The 13,988-nt window shown below is 33.7% G+C and overlaps 3 protein-coding genes across 6 annotated transcripts; 2 read left to right on the top strand and 1 right to left on the bottom strand.

Moving 5' to 3' along the window:
* Nucleotides 1-2,282: 2,282 nt before the first annotated feature.
* On the top strand, nt 2,283-4,941 carry LOC111481849 (lipid phosphate phosphatase 2-like). 3 transcript variants are annotated; one of them, XM_023127614.1, is made up of 9 exons: nt 2,283-2,507; nt 2,709-2,800; nt 2,899-3,108; nt 3,445-3,532; nt 3,711-3,820; nt 3,914-4,004; nt 4,081-4,269; nt 4,369-4,428; nt 4,693-4,941. In XM_023127614.1, exons 2-9 carry the CDS (start codon nt 2,738-2,740, stop codon nt 4,869-4,871), a joined length of 990 nt encoding a protein of 329 aa, XP_022983382.1. In that variant the 5' UTR covers nt 2,283-2,507; nt 2,709-2,737; the 3' UTR covers nt 4,872-4,941. The 3 variants fall into 3 exon arrangements, with proteins under 3 accessions (XP_022983382.1, XP_022983311.1, XP_022983233.1); XM_023127543.1 differs by having other exon boundaries at nt 2,706-2,800; XM_023127465.1 differs by lacking the exon at nt 2,283-2,507 and having other exon boundaries at nt 2,562-2,800.
* A 900-nt stretch (nt 4,942-5,841) lies between these two features.
* On the top strand, nt 5,842-10,312 carry LOC111481688 (lipid phosphate phosphatase 2-like). Of its 2 annotated transcripts, none has more exons than XM_023127367.1 (8): nt 5,842-5,989; nt 6,820-7,047; nt 7,158-7,245; nt 7,346-7,455; nt 7,590-7,683; nt 8,487-8,675; nt 8,761-8,820; nt 9,838-10,312. In XM_023127367.1, exons 2-8 carry the CDS (start codon nt 6,832-6,834, stop codon nt 10,035-10,037), a joined length of 957 nt encoding a protein of 318 aa, XP_022983135.1. In that variant the 5' UTR covers nt 5,842-5,989; nt 6,820-6,831; the 3' UTR covers nt 10,038-10,312. The 2 variants fall into 2 exon arrangements, with proteins under 2 accessions (XP_022983135.1, XP_022983055.1); XM_023127287.1 differs by lacking the exon at nt 5,842-5,989 and adding an exon at nt 5,996-6,170.
* A 458-nt stretch (nt 10,313-10,770) lies between these two features.
* LOC111487601 (two-component response regulator ARR14-like) lies at nt 10,771-13,571 on the bottom strand. Its single transcript, XM_023135058.1, has 5 exons — nt 13,457-13,571; nt 13,022-13,165; nt 12,471-12,926; nt 12,301-12,377; nt 10,771-11,712 (listed from the first exon to the last, which is right to left on the bottom strand). Exons 1-5 carry the CDS (start codon nt 13,569-13,571, stop codon nt 11,044-11,046), a joined length of 1,461 nt encoding a protein of 486 aa, XP_022990826.1. The 3' UTR covers nt 10,771-11,043.
* Nucleotides 13,572-13,988: the final 417 nt, after the last annotated feature.

The raw sequence follows: 13,988 nt of genomic DNA, 5'->3' as shown, positions 1-13,988 counted from the left end.
ATTACGTAGTTTATGACCATAGCTATAGCTATAAGTTATTATAGTGATATTCTTTTAAGGTAAGGTGTGAATGTATGATTACATGCCATTGAGCCAAAAAAAAAAATAACACAAATATCAAAGTAAGTGGGAGGGATATTACATTTGTAAGCACTCTAAGAAACAGTTTGTCAAACCACTAACCAAACCGCTTTTCTCTCCGTCTCCCCAGCTTTCTACCTCTCCCCGAAAATATAACAATTAAATTTATGGCTAATACATATTGTCTATTTTAGTCTATTACATATCATCATCATTAGCCTTACGATCTAAAATGATTTGTTTATCTCTTAAGCCGATTTAAAATTTTTCAATAAATTTAGATCTACCTTTATTCGTGTCGATGTCATCAAAGAGCTAACATCTTTTTTCCATTATTCGTCATTATTTTCTTCAGGTGGCAATGGAAAGTGAGGAGATTCGATTAAAAAAATTAATTTCTCTCTAAATTTAAATTAAAAACAAAACATGGTTACCCATTATATTACTGAGAAATTGCCTCAATAACTCATAAATGATAGAGATTATACAAAACTCTAATTTTAATTACATTATGTGACAAGACATAGAGTTGTTATGTATTTTAATGGAAACTTGATAGGACAGGTGAAAGACAGTTTATAAAAATTCAAATAAAAAATAATTAAGATTCTGACATTTCACCTTAAATTAGCTTTAATATCATTTCACATTAATACTTTTTGTTATTTCTTTAAATAATAAGTTTGTCTCTGATTTTTTTTTATTTATTTATTTTACTTTTCAAATTTTATTTTTATATTTTGGTAAAAAATTTTGTTTAAAAAATAGTAGTTTGTTTGATGAAGTTTTTTATGATAAAAAAAAAAGAACAAAATTGTTATTAAAAAAAATTAAGGAATTCATTTATTGTTTTTTTTTTAAAAAAATTATTGAGTAAATGTATTTATCTTAATAAATAGGTAAAATTATTGATCACTAGACATTGTTGTACAAGATAATTAACATGGACCCACCAAGTTGGCAACTTGATGATAGGGATGATCCATCACTTTGAAAAATATCTTCCAATATATATCTTAATTCCTTATCTCATTTAGCGTATCAATCCTCACAATTCATGTATTTTTGTCTTTAATTATTTAAACTTAAATATTAATGTTGCATTTCAAACATATTTTATGAGATCTCACGTCGATTGAAGAGAAAAATGAGTGTTATCGAAAACGCTGGTCCCAAAAGAGAGTGGATTGTGAGATCCCGTATATCGTTGGGAGGATAATGAAGCATTTTTTTATAAGAGGGTGGAAACTCTCCTTATTAGACTTATTTTAAAAACTTTTAGGAGAAGTCCGAAATGGAAAGCCCAAAAAGAACAATATGTGCTAGTGGTGAGTTTGTGTTATTACATGTTTAGTATAATTTAACATCTGAGTAAAAGAAGAGTACATGAATAAATTGAGACCACATCCACATGAAATAAATTCTATACCAATTATGTACGATATTCTAAAGATAAAATAGTTAAGACAGTCACTACCTATATCAAATATGTGCACCTTTTTGTTCGGTGGCTCATAGTAATTTTTAAGAACTTCAAAGTTAAACGTGGTTTAATTAGAGCAACTCTTAGAAGCAAGGAGTAAAAAACGTGACCACGGAATGCATTAGGACACTCACCTAACTGTTTAACTCTCACTAATCCGTTCCCGTCAGTAACTGACCCAACCGTTTGATTAGTGTTAATAGGCCCATCCTCCAGTGGCCGACTTCAACTGCCACAACTACATGTTCCAAGCCCATTCAATGAAACATTATAAGAATTTAATATTCTAGAAATAATTGTAAGGTTAAATTACAATAATAATTTAATTCGTATCTACTAAATTTAAAATATCAATAATAATTTAAATCTTACTCAACTAAATTTGAATATAATAATTCATTACTTTTTATTTTTATTGTAACTTTTTCAATTGCTAGTGGAGATTAAATGATAAACCTATAGGACCATATTAGCAAAAGAAAAAGACAAATTAATTTAAATGACTAAATTAAAAATTTTATTAGAAGTATATGACTAAAATTAAGATTTATTAAAACTATAGGCAAAAATTAAATAATTAAAAAATATAAAATTCAAAATTAGGACTAAAGTGATATTTTAGTATAAAAATTTGAAAAGAAACAAAAAATAATAATAAATTCCCATGAATAAACGTCGTAGCTGCGCGTTCGGAACCCGCCAGGGTAGGGAGACATTAAAATCACTACCAGTACGCGCGTAGAAGAACAGTAAAAGCTCCCAAACGACGAGACTCGCCAATCGACGAGTTGAACATGTCAAACTCGTCGTCTGTATTAAAAACTGGCATTCACCAAGAAATTTCGTCTTCTTAACCAATCTACATTTCGCCGTATAAAGAGATGAATCGCTGTTTCACTATTGGATTGAGTCACTGTGAGGCATTTTCATTTTTGTCTGTAAGGTAATTAAGAAGTTTCCAAACTTTTCTTCATTTAGTGGTTGGAATTTGATTTTGACAACTCCTTTTCATTTCCATTGGAGATTGGACTTTTTTTTTTCTTCCCGAAGGAGAAAATTAAACGAAAAGAAAAAACAGAAAAGCGTGTGGAATCTTTGATATCTTATATATTCCGCCACTAACTAAGCGATGATTCATTAGAAGATTTCAGAAGCACATCTGTTCGTTAATCAATGGCGTGGTGGAGGAATTTCGTTTCGTTCTTTTCCTTCCGCAGTTCCTCCAGTAGATTTCAGGTCCGTTTTCTGTAATAATTCTGTGAAGTTGAATAACTTTGTTATTTTAAAACTGGTTGAAATTTGCCTTCGATTCTTTGGTTTTGAGCGTTTTTCAGGGTTCAGATGCTGCAGCACATACAATCAAATCCCATGGAGCCAGGGTTGCTAAGAATCATTTACATGACTGGCTGATTCTGCTACTACTTGTTGTGATCGAAGTGATTTTAGTGTCTGTTCATCCGTTTTATCGCTATGTGGGAAAGGATATGTTGACAGATCTTAAGTTTCCTTTCAAAGATAATACAGTGCCTGTCTGGTCTGTACCTGTAAGTCTAGCCTTTATTCTCTCTTCCCCTCTATTTGTTTGTTTCCACTTTTTGATAATATTCCTAAGATAGTTCATATTATGGAGGAACAATCGATTTGAAATGAGTTTTTAAGTTCTTAAAAACACTTTTGAAACGCTTGAGAAGCGGAATTTGACACAACCTGATGTGTCTTTTGATTGTATTGATTCAATCCGTTTAACTTTTGCAGCCAAGAAAGCGAGGTTTTGTCTATGTTTTAAACAGAATAGGTCTCTGTTACATTCACAAGTCATATTATATGTTCAATCTTAGCGGTGTAGTTAACAGTGTTTGTTTGTTTCCCTTTTGTTTCAGTTGTATGCTGTGATATTGCCTATTTTCATATTCTTGATCGTCTATATACGACGGAGGGACGTCTATGATTTTCACCACGCCATTTTAGGTACCTTCTTTATGCAACTAAGTTACCCATAAAAAGCGATTACGGGCGTGTTTGGAATGAGTTTCTAAGTGCTTAGCTAAAAACACTTTTTTAAGCTCTTAGAAAGTCATTCCAAATATGTCCAACAATTTCACTAATATTTTACTAACCATCCGTGTTCATTTGTTCTTATAAATAGGGCTCTTGTTTTCTGTGTTGATCACTGCTATTATCACGGATGCTATAAAAAACGGTGTTGGTCGCCCTCGACCAAACTTCTTTTGGCGTTGTTTTCCCGATGGAATAGAGGTACAAAATATGTCACTTTTGTAGAGATTTAAACAAAACATACATTTGTTAGAGCTATCCTTATAAAGCGTGACGTTTTTCTTATCGATTCAGGCATACGATCGAATGGGAAACGTGATATGTCACGGGAAAGAGAGCGAAATAAGAGAAGGACACAAGAGTTTCCCGAGTGGCCATACTTCTTGTAAGCAAATGATTTGTAATGTGCGCTTGAAGGATATGTTGGTGTTAGTGTTAGTGACATGTTTTTTGTTTTGTAGGGTCCTTTGCAGGGTTGGGATTTCTTGCACTGTACATATCTGGAAAAATCCAAGCATTTGATGGGAGAGGACATGTTGCAAAACTATGCCTTGTATTTCTCCCTTTGCTTGGTGCTGCACTTGTGGGAGTTTCTCGAGTGAATGATTATTGGCACCATTGGCAAGATGTGTTTGCTGGAGCCATTATAGGTTTCTGCTAAAACATTACAATCATCAACTGATTCACAGTGATTGGTTTTTAGATTTCTCATGTCTTTTGTGAATTTTAATGATAGTTTCTTTTGACAGGATGGGTCGTTTCTGCATTTTGCTACCTTCAATTCTTCCCTCCTCCCAGTAACGATAAAGGTAATAATAAACGGAAAGTATTCTAGAAACATTTTTTTAAGTACTTGAAAAGTCATTTTAAGTAGACCCGAAATACACGCTTTACGTTTATGGTTCAAAAGTGAAGATTTTGAAAACGTCGTTTAAATGTTTCCAATGTTCTTGAACGTAGTAGCTCGTTCAAAAGCAGCGAAAACATGACCAAAGTCAAACGCACTTTTATGTGTCGATCTAAGCTTAGTTTGTAGTGTTTATTGTGGCCTAAAGGATTGTGTGTGGTTGTAGGATGGGGTCCATATGCTTACTTCATAGCACAGGAGGAGTTCTATAGCCGCAGGGATAATGCTGCAGCAGCAGCAGCAGCTCAATCTGCGGTGATTGTTGATGCGCCAATTGCAGGGGGACAGCCAAGACCTTTCCATAACCAAACCTACCATCAAATGGAAATGGGGGCTGCCCAATAACCCTTTTTCTTTCTTCTTCTCTTTGTGTATCTTTTCTTTTTTGTAATTTAGTCCCTTGTATTTAAAAATATTCAATTTAGCCCTTCAACTTACGAGAAACGTGAGGAACGATATATTTTTTTTTCCGAGAAAATGAAAAATTTGAGTATATTTTCTTAACCAGTAAACAGAGGATATAAAAGTCATTTCCCTTTATTTATAATTTTATATAAGTTTAGATGGTATATGAAATTTGTATTTATTTGGCTTTTGAACTTTTTAAATTAGTTTATTAGATCTCTGTGTACCGACAAATTAAAAAAAAAAAAAAAAAAAAAAAATCTTTAAATTTGAATTTTATGTTAAATTTATAAGTTAAACAAATTTGAAAATTAAGAAAAAGGAATTCTGTTGCACCTTTACTGTTACTGCAACAGCCAGTCTGATCCCCTACCTTTTAAAGAAAATAAAAAATAAAATAAATTTCATATTCTACTTTTTTTTTAAAAAAAAAATATATAAAATTTATTTTAGCTTTTACATTTAATATACTTTTTGAAGTTTGATATTTGTTTAGTGGAGGTACAAAAAGGAAAATAATATATTACTGTCATTGTTATTATTATATTATTTAATGTCCCTTCCATTTCCATCTTTTTGTTTTCTTTTTTAAATAGAAAATTATAATTTAAACCAACAACACAAATGGGAACATAACCCATTTCAGGATAATTATTTATGGAATTAAATTTAAAATTATAATTGATTTGATTTTACAGTAATAGCAGGAATTATTGGAAAATATTTATAACATTTTTGGATAAATCTGTTCGAAAGGGAGCTCTTTTTTCCATAGCTTTAAACCCGCTATGAACTTGGGTTATCTACTCCAAATAGTTGAATAAAATAGAAAAAGGCATTAAATGAAATGGTTTAATTGAGGGTTTATTAGGGGAAATGATTTAATTAATTATAAGAGCAGTTGCGGTTTGGATTTGGCACCTTCGCAGTTCCCACTCCTCTTTACCGCCACGCGCTTTTCCATTCAAATTTCGTAAGGGATTTGGTTTATCAACTTTCTCTCCATACCTACCTTTTCTCTTCCTCTTCCTTCTTCTTCTTCAATCTGGAATCTACTGGTAATTTCTCTGCTCTCTACCATTCTTTCTTCTTTGTTTATGGCGTTTTTCTTCTTCTGTTCTGTGTTGCCTTTCTCTATTCACTCTGCGGGTTCGTCTTTCACTTCATCGCTGCAACATGTGCTTCTTTTTCTCCGATGAGATGAGATGAAGTGAAATGTGGACAAATCTTTCTGAACAAGTTGATTTGCTGAATTACTTACTAACTTCAGTATTGTGTTTCTTGTTTCTTGCATCTTCTTTCACATTTCTTTGAATGCTTTTCTCTTTCACTATTCTGCGGTTGTTTGAAGCTTTTTCGGTGTGTTTTGAGCCTGATAGCAACTCTAGAGTTGAGATGAGTTAGGTCGGCGTGGTGAGTTTGAATGCTCCTTGGACTGTACGTTCTACTCGTTCTCTACGTTTAAGCTTGCTAAACGAATTTCCGTTGGAAGAACTGTGACACATTTTCGTTACATGAAGCACACATTTACTTTTTGCTGTAATCTCACTGTTATGCATGCTTGGTTATTCTCCTTCTGTTTGGCATGAATAGTCTACTAGGGTTCTAATGTATAAGTTCTTTTTTTCGTCTTGTTTGATCCTCGTCACTTTACATCATTTGCCGCTTTTCTCTTGGAAAATTCCTTGTGTAATATGAATTTCATGATAAATTTCATGGTTATGACTGATTCTGATCATACTTTTTCTGCTTTACTTTTATACAGTTTATTTTTGTGTACGTGAGAAGCCCCATGTACTGTGCACTAATTCAATTTCTTACGTGATAGTGCTTAAATTACATCAATATGTTTTCTTTACCAATCATTTTCATTTTCTTATGTTATCAGTTCACGGACAAAATGCCAGAAATTCAGTTGGGTACACATACTGTGAGGTCTCATGGAGCTCGTTTAGCAAGAATCCATATGCATGATTGGTTAATCCTTTTGCTTCTTGTGGTGATAGAGGTTGTGTTAAACGTTATCGAACCATTTCGTCGCTTTGTTGGACAGGAGATGATGACAGACCTCAAACACCCACTGCAAGATAATACTGTTCCCATTTGGGCAGTTCCAGTATGTTTTGAAACTGTCTTTACTAGTATTATAGTGAATTCTATGGTCATTTATTTTCCTAACATTATTGTGAAAGTATAAAAAATAAAATTTTGTTTTTCCTGTTACAGATAATTGCGATATTGATACCTGTTATTGTATTTCTTATCTACTATTTCATTAGAAAGGATGTATATGATCTCCACCATGGCATATTGGGTATCTTTTCTTCCTCTCTCATTTATAATCATTGGAAAACCTTGTAGTTCTGTTCAACCTTGCCAAGCATAATATTTAACGATTGCTCATGCTTGTTCAGGACTATTGTTTGCTGTTTTGATAACTGGAGTAATGACCGATGCTATTAAGGATGCTGTTGGTCGGCCACGTCCAGACTTCTACTGGCGCTGTTTCCCCGATGGCAAAGGGGTTTGTTTTTCATTTTTGTATTCTCCCTTGGTTTTCATACTTGTGCACATGGAAACGTCTTCCATGTTCCTATGCCCCTACCCTTGTTTCTTAACATTGGCACTCATTATAATATTGGTGCTTGATATATGCAGGTGTTTGATCGAAACACAACCGGTGTTTTATGTACAGGAGATAAGAATGTTATTAAAGAAGGATATAAAAGTTTCCCGAGTGGGCATACTTCCTGTAAGATAGACGTATACTTCTGAATTATGTTTTTTGACTGTCTGTGAGTGTCTATTTTACTATTTTTTAGTCATTATTTATTTACTTCAACAATTGCACATGCTACATAGAGTAGATCCAATCCCTGTGCAAGTGCAACATGCTTTCCTTATTTTTAATTATCACTCAAAAGGGCTATGATATTCAGCATGTTGCTGAGGGAACTAAATAGCAACCATTTATGTTTATATTTTCTCCTGGCAGCCATCTGAAGAAATGAAAAGTGTTAGTGTGCCAATTCCCAGGGACAAAGGAAGCTTCTTACTATTTTGTATCAGCTTTGCTTCTTCAGCACCTGTAATTTCAGTTTTATGGAATTAGACACATTTCCTTTGTTACTTTCAGTGTTACAAGCGTCTTATTCATATCCCATATTTTGGTAGATGATTGAATAGAAATATACTTTTATCTTTTTAAAATTACCAATCCAGTCTATCCAGTCGCAGATTGACAATGTTGGCCTAAGTCTTATCACTCCTTTCCCTTTGTACTTGAAGCCTAAAAATTCTTTGGATTGAGAACACTTAACTTTGCATCTTTTTCTAAAGGTTCAAAGTCAGAGCCTTTCAAAAAGATTATGATATCCAACCTAGACCTATTAAGGCTTTGATTTTTTTCGCCATAAGTAGTAATTCATGTTTTGGATTAATGCATACATAGCTTATTTGTGACAAACGCATCACCTTTGTCTTTTTTCTTCTTTTCAGGTTATTTTCTCACACTTTTGTTTATGCTTATTAACGTAGAAAGCTGTCGATATGCAGGGTCTTTTGCTGGCCTTGGATTTCTTGCTTTGTATTTGTCTGGGAAAATAAGGGCATTTGACCAAAGGGGCCACGTTGCAAAACTTTGTATTGTCTTCCTACCCCTGCTTATTGCAGCTCTTGTTGGTGTCTCTCGAGTCGATGATTATTGGCATCACTGGCAAGATGTTTTTGCTGGGGGCCTTCTTGGTTAGTTAATCCAAATCTTTATTCATTTGCTCTGACTTTCATACACGCTCCTTTTGCTTTTTTCTTATCTGAAGCTTCTTTGCAGGACTGACAATTGCTTCATTCTGTTATCTGCAATTCTTTCCAGCGCCTTATCTCATTGATGGTATGGTCCACAATATCGTTAATGTTATGACAGTAGCTCTACTTTTACATTCAATGAAGCAATAATTTGTCCATGATAAATTTATCATTTCTTTTTCCCAATAATCGACTTTTTAACATTTGTTCCATGTTAGTCCTACTTTTGATTCTTTGACCGTGCATTGAGATCCTTCTCGCATGGTTCAAAGTAGTTATTTTTTATTCTCTGTTTTATAACTTTATAACCCTGTTAACAGAAATATTGATTGGTTGGGTGATAACATAATCTTTGGACTAAATCTTCCTCGTGCAACATTAGGTAGCATTATAAAATTCTAAATTTAGCTCGGATGTTAATCTGGATTATTGAGTTGTCGGATCTGGACCTCATTAATTATCACAGATTTTATTTGCCCTAGTCCTAATTTTAAATCAAGCTTAGATTGTTGATTTTTAATGTTGTTGACCGGAAGAAGTGGCTGTAAGATATAGTTGTTTAGATAAATGAATATTATGGCAAATGATCTGTATAGATGTGCGCATATAGAAAAGATAGGATTTGTCTACTTTCTTCTTTTATCGCTTGCACAGCTAGTTTTACTTTTCCAATGTATGAAAGAAAAAAAAAAAAAAAAAAGTTGCTGCTCTGAACTACCCATTGTATTGTAGTCAATTATGGCTTTAGTGATTCAATAGATGATTTCCGTCGACCAACATTGGTTGTTGCAGTGCATTATAAGATGATGTAACCATCCGATCCATATATTCATGGAATTCTTCTGTAATCTGCGGCTTGTTATGATGGATCCCAAGCTTTTCCTACTGCCTTCGTTAGAATTTTTTTATATTCTGTTCAGCCGGTTCAAAACTTGTAACAATATCCTATCTGTAGTCAACAACTGTAATTGTCTTTCTAATTCTTGTATGCAATTGCTATAAAAGCAGTCCTTGAGCATTAATGTCTTTCCAAATCTGATTCTTGAGCATTGATTTCGTTCTTGAACTAACTCTTTTGTAATTTTGCGCTTTTTATTTGCAGGTTGGGGACCTCATGCATACTTTCAGATGTTATCTGAGTCTCGCAACGAAGTTCAAGCGTTGTCTCCGAATGCCAATAATATTAACATGCAGCAATTAGAAATGGAGAGTGCGTACATTCAACCTCAGCATCAGATGAGATTCGACACACAGGACTCTAGCCCCATGCTGAACAGATTAGAGAGTGGAACAAGAATCTGACCTCGAGCATCGCCCCTTTTTACGATCACATTGGGTACATAGGTAGGGAGGATGTGATAATCTTCTGAAACAAAATACTCCTAGATGGGCTTGAAATGAAGATGATCACTTTTGTTATTTATATTCTTTGATTCTTTGTCTTCATTTCCCTCTGCTTTTGATGACTGCTTATTTGAGTTTTTTGGTTTGGAGTTGTGAAATTATTATTTTGATCCCAATTTTGCATACTGATTAGGATGGAACAGAATTTAATTCATTTCGCGTCTTGTTCGTATCTGTGAGGATTTGCATGTCTTGAGTCGTGGTTTGACATTGACCAGAGTGGATTACCTATTTACCCCTCCCTATTGCCCCTGACATGGATAGGTGAAACATAAATAAAAAGACAAATATTTGTGGGTTTGTATAAATTAAAACCAAACACTAATGATTGAATCATTTTAAATACTAAATTTTCATTAATAAATTAATTGTGGATTGCAACTACTTTTGTTTGATTCTATTAATAAAATTATCATGTACTTTTTTAAAAAAATAGTAAGATAAAGCCAATTAAAAAGTTTTATCATTAGATTTTTTTCTATTATTCATTGCACTTAAAAAGGTATTGTACACGTGAAAATTATGCTTAAATAATTTTAAAATGAGATTCTAGATTGATTCACTTATAAAAAATGGAAGAAGAAACGGAAGAGCATGTTCAACTGAAACATGGAATATTGTGGTCTAAAAATGATATGAATCAGCTGATGTCTTATTTACTTTAAATGAATGTGCAAACTCATTTCCCTTTATGGTTGTTGTTGCTTGCAAGCACAAAACCTCACAACTTTTTTGAACTAAGAAGCTAAAACGTTCAACATTGGTGGCAAATACAAGTTTTAAAGCCATGATGATAGCCTCCAATTCTGATGTTGCAGATCAGTGTTTGGTTCAAAACTTAGAATGTGTGTGTGTATGTCTGTATGTATGTATGTAGGTATTTTCATCCCATTTCAAGTTGTAGTCATGCATTTAGCCATTCTGAGTATTGATCAATGTCAAACGAGTTCATCTTACCATCATAACAGCAATACACCATCGGATCTTCTTCGGTATTGTTCAGCAAATCATCAAGTTCCTTCAGTGCAACATTCTGATTCAAAGACCCTGCAATCACTGAATGCGCTCCCGACCTGATATTGTCAACATCATAACAGCCCGCCACGTTCTGAGCAAATTCCAAGTCTTGAACTGCGTGTGGGTAGTGATTATCAGCTGAAAGGAAGGGACAATCTTCATGATCCCCACCAAAGTATTGGAAGTTGGAATGAGATAAACTTTCGGTCATGTAAAGCTCGTCGGTGAAGATACGGTTGTTGTCGTCGAAGACGAGGTTTGTCCCTTCAAATCCTCCATAAGTACTTTTATATGAACATGAGTTTTGCTGGTTCATCATCCTAAGATGACAATTAAAAACATCTTGAGAAGGCAGTCTATGAGCATTCAAGCAGCTAGGGACCTGTAGTTGTCTCAGCTGGTTGCCTGTAATGTTTGAGCTGTAACTTGGTTGGCCTAATATGTTTGTCATGCTATTGCGCTTTGTTGGTAACTCTTGAACTTGGTTTGTGCCAAGTGAAGTGGATGCATCACTTTCTGTCATCTTGTTTAAATGCTTCACTTGAGATTTGAATTTCTGAAGATCAGAAGCAAAGTTAGTGATAGAACTCAAAAAGGGAAATTTATTGCTAAAATGAAATGCAAGATAAAATATAATAGTTTTTCGATACTTAGAACATTTGTCATTTCATCAAACGAACATCAAAGTATAAAATTTTAAACCTCTAACGACATGTTTCTAAAAGGAGTAACCTTCTTTGTTTTATTCCCTTTGTAAATATTGGTTAACTACGTGATCGACCATGTTTCCCTGTTTGATGCGACTTTAAGAACATTTTTGTGGAGATAATGACTTGTGTCAATTCTAAATCATCGAACCTTCCAATCCAATTTTGGTCTTTTTTTGCATGTGGAACCACATAGCGCCTCCTATGCTGTCACTCCTCAAAAGCCCACAAGAAAGAACTAAATGCTAATTATCGTTTTGATATACATTGGATCGGTTATACTAATGTTTAAACAAATAGGGTAGAAATTTCATAACATATACTTTAGCAGCAAAATCATATACTTAGCCAATGAAACATGAATAGGCCAATATCAATAATAATAGTAATGAACTTTAATTCCCATACAGAAGGAGTGAATGAATTTTAGAGGGAACCTGGAGGTGACTTGCGACTTGGCGAAGCGTTAAGGATGGCTCATTCATCATCTTCAGGATAATTTTAGGGCTCGATTCTGTGAACACAAAAATCATCAAACAAATCGGTGAACAATTTAATCAAACTCACAGCAAAAACAGGATGAACATGAACAGAACTAGCAATTTACTTCTATTTCCAAGTTTGCTCAATGCTTCTGTAAACTTCCGATGCAATTTCGAGCTCCAAACAATCCGTGACCTCTTGTGTGTGCGCTCATTTCTGTTCGTCTTCTCTTCCACATTCATCGTTTCCAGGTAATCAAACACAGTCGCTGATGGCTTCAATCTCGCTTCTCTGTTTCCACATTTTTCCTTTTCTTCTTCTTCCTCTTCTTCTTCAATCGGATTCCACTCTACTCCTCCTGCAACGTTCAAAACTCTTCCAAACATTCCGCCATTGTGAGATTTCTTCGCTTGATTCGTATTTTCTCCCAAATTCCTCGCCCTAGGGTTTCTGATTTTCCTGTATACGATTTGCCAAACAAGCTCGATATCCTCCATTGAAATCGGTTTTTCAAGGAAGTGATAGCCCCATTCAGCTATAGCTCTACCAGACGTCTTCATATCCCTCTCCGGCGACATCACTGCTCGAATCGCAAGCTTCAGAACGATCATTGAAGACATAGCTTTGAAAAGAAAGATCCAGGAAGAAAAAAACATAGGAATTCTGAAATCTTACAGATGATCGGAATGCCGGTTTGATTCATAATCGAGAGCGCATTCATATTTGATTCAGTGGCATTGGCCATCACAAGGTTGAACGGCTCATGTTTCTCCTCTATAATCATTGTTAAAGCTGCATCTGCTTCTTCAGTGGTCGTAACTGGGAAGAACAAAACTTAGCTGATTTTTTCTTTTTTTTATACAAATATTTTCCTTTCATTATGCATGCATGCATGGTTGCATTCCTCTTCTATATGCGTGTGTATATATATATATATATATAATGCTTAGAACAGAAGATCTAACCATCAACTTTTAAAATGGTAACGAATATCGGATTAAATTTACATTAGAAATAATCAAAATGATAACGAAAAACATAATATTTTAAAAAAATTGATCGGAAATTAAAATATATATTAAAAAAAGGGAAAAATAATAAAGAAAATACCTTTATATGAGAAATTTTGAAGCATTGAAGCAATGGATTGGAGAGAGTGCTTGTCATGATCCACCACAAGAACATGAATCCCTTTTGCAAAACTTGGAATGCCTTTGCTCCCCATTTTTTTTTTTTTTTTTTATTTTCCACAAATTCACAGTCCCAAGGGTTTAATAATTTGTGTGTGGATATATATATATATATACATATATAATGTATATATGGGAGATCAATTAATTTAATTGAAATTAATTATTATCTTAAAATGGAAAGCTTTTGCAAAATCATTCATTTAATCCGTGAAACAAACTTTGACCTCCATTTCCATATTTTAATTGCATTCAAACTTTGATTCATTTCATTGCAATTTTTATTTTAAAACTTTGGTAAAAAATTACCATTATGGGAATTTGGGGCGGACAAAAGTCTTATCTTTTAAAAAAAACCATAACTAATTATTTTTTTTTTAATTTAAATACAATTTTTGAAGCGTCGTATACCGTTAAACAAGTCTTTTGGAGTTTGGTTCATGAAATAATGC

Source organism: Cucurbita maxima, unplaced genomic scaffold, assembly GCF_002738345.1.
Source record: "Cucurbita maxima cultivar Rimu unplaced genomic scaffold, Cmax_1.0 Cma_Scf00001, whole genome shotgun sequence".
NCBI lineage: Eukaryota > Viridiplantae > Streptophyta > Magnoliopsida > Cucurbitales > Cucurbitaceae > Cucurbita > Cucurbita maxima.
This window is presented reverse-complemented; position numbering and strand designations above follow the sequence as displayed.

Excerpts from the sequence above, each read along its gene's own strand:
- LOC111481849 (XM_023127614.1), top strand. The coding sequence starts at position 2,738 with ATGGCGTGGTGGAGGAATTTCGTTTCGTTCTTTTCCTTCCGCAGTTCC. Across the intron at positions 3,821-3,913 it reads GTTTTCCCGATGGAATAGAG|GCATACGATCGAATGGGAAA; the intron begins GTACAAAATATG and ends TTATCGATTCAG. Across the intron at positions 4,429-4,692 it reads TCCTCCCAGTAACGATAAAG|GATGGGGTCCATATGCTTAC; the intron begins GTAATAATAAAC and ends GTGTGGTTGTAG.
- LOC111481688 (XM_023127287.1), top strand. The coding sequence starts at position 6,147 with ATGTGGACAAATCTTTCTGAACAA. Across the intron at positions 7,684-8,486 it reads CCCGAGTGGGCATACTTCCT|GGTCTTTTGCTGGCCTTGGA; the intron begins GTAAGATAGACG and ends GTCGATATGCAG. Across the intron at positions 8,676-8,760 it reads TTTTGCTGGGGGCCTTCTTG|GACTGACAATTGCTTCATTC; the intron begins GTTAGTTAATCC and ends GCTTCTTTGCAG.
- LOC111487601 (XM_023135058.1), bottom strand. The coding sequence starts at position 13,571 with ATGGGGAGCAAAGGCATTCCAAGTTTTGCAAAAGGGATTCATGTTCTT. Across the intron at positions 12,378-12,470 it reads GAGCAAACTTGGAAATAGAA|AATCGAGCCCTAAAATTATC; the intron begins GTAAATTGCTAG and ends TTGTGTTCACAG. Across the intron at positions 11,713-12,300 it reads AAGTCGCAAGTCACCTCCAG|AAATTCAAATCTCAAGTGAA; the intron begins GTTCCCTCTAAA and ends TCTGATCTTCAG.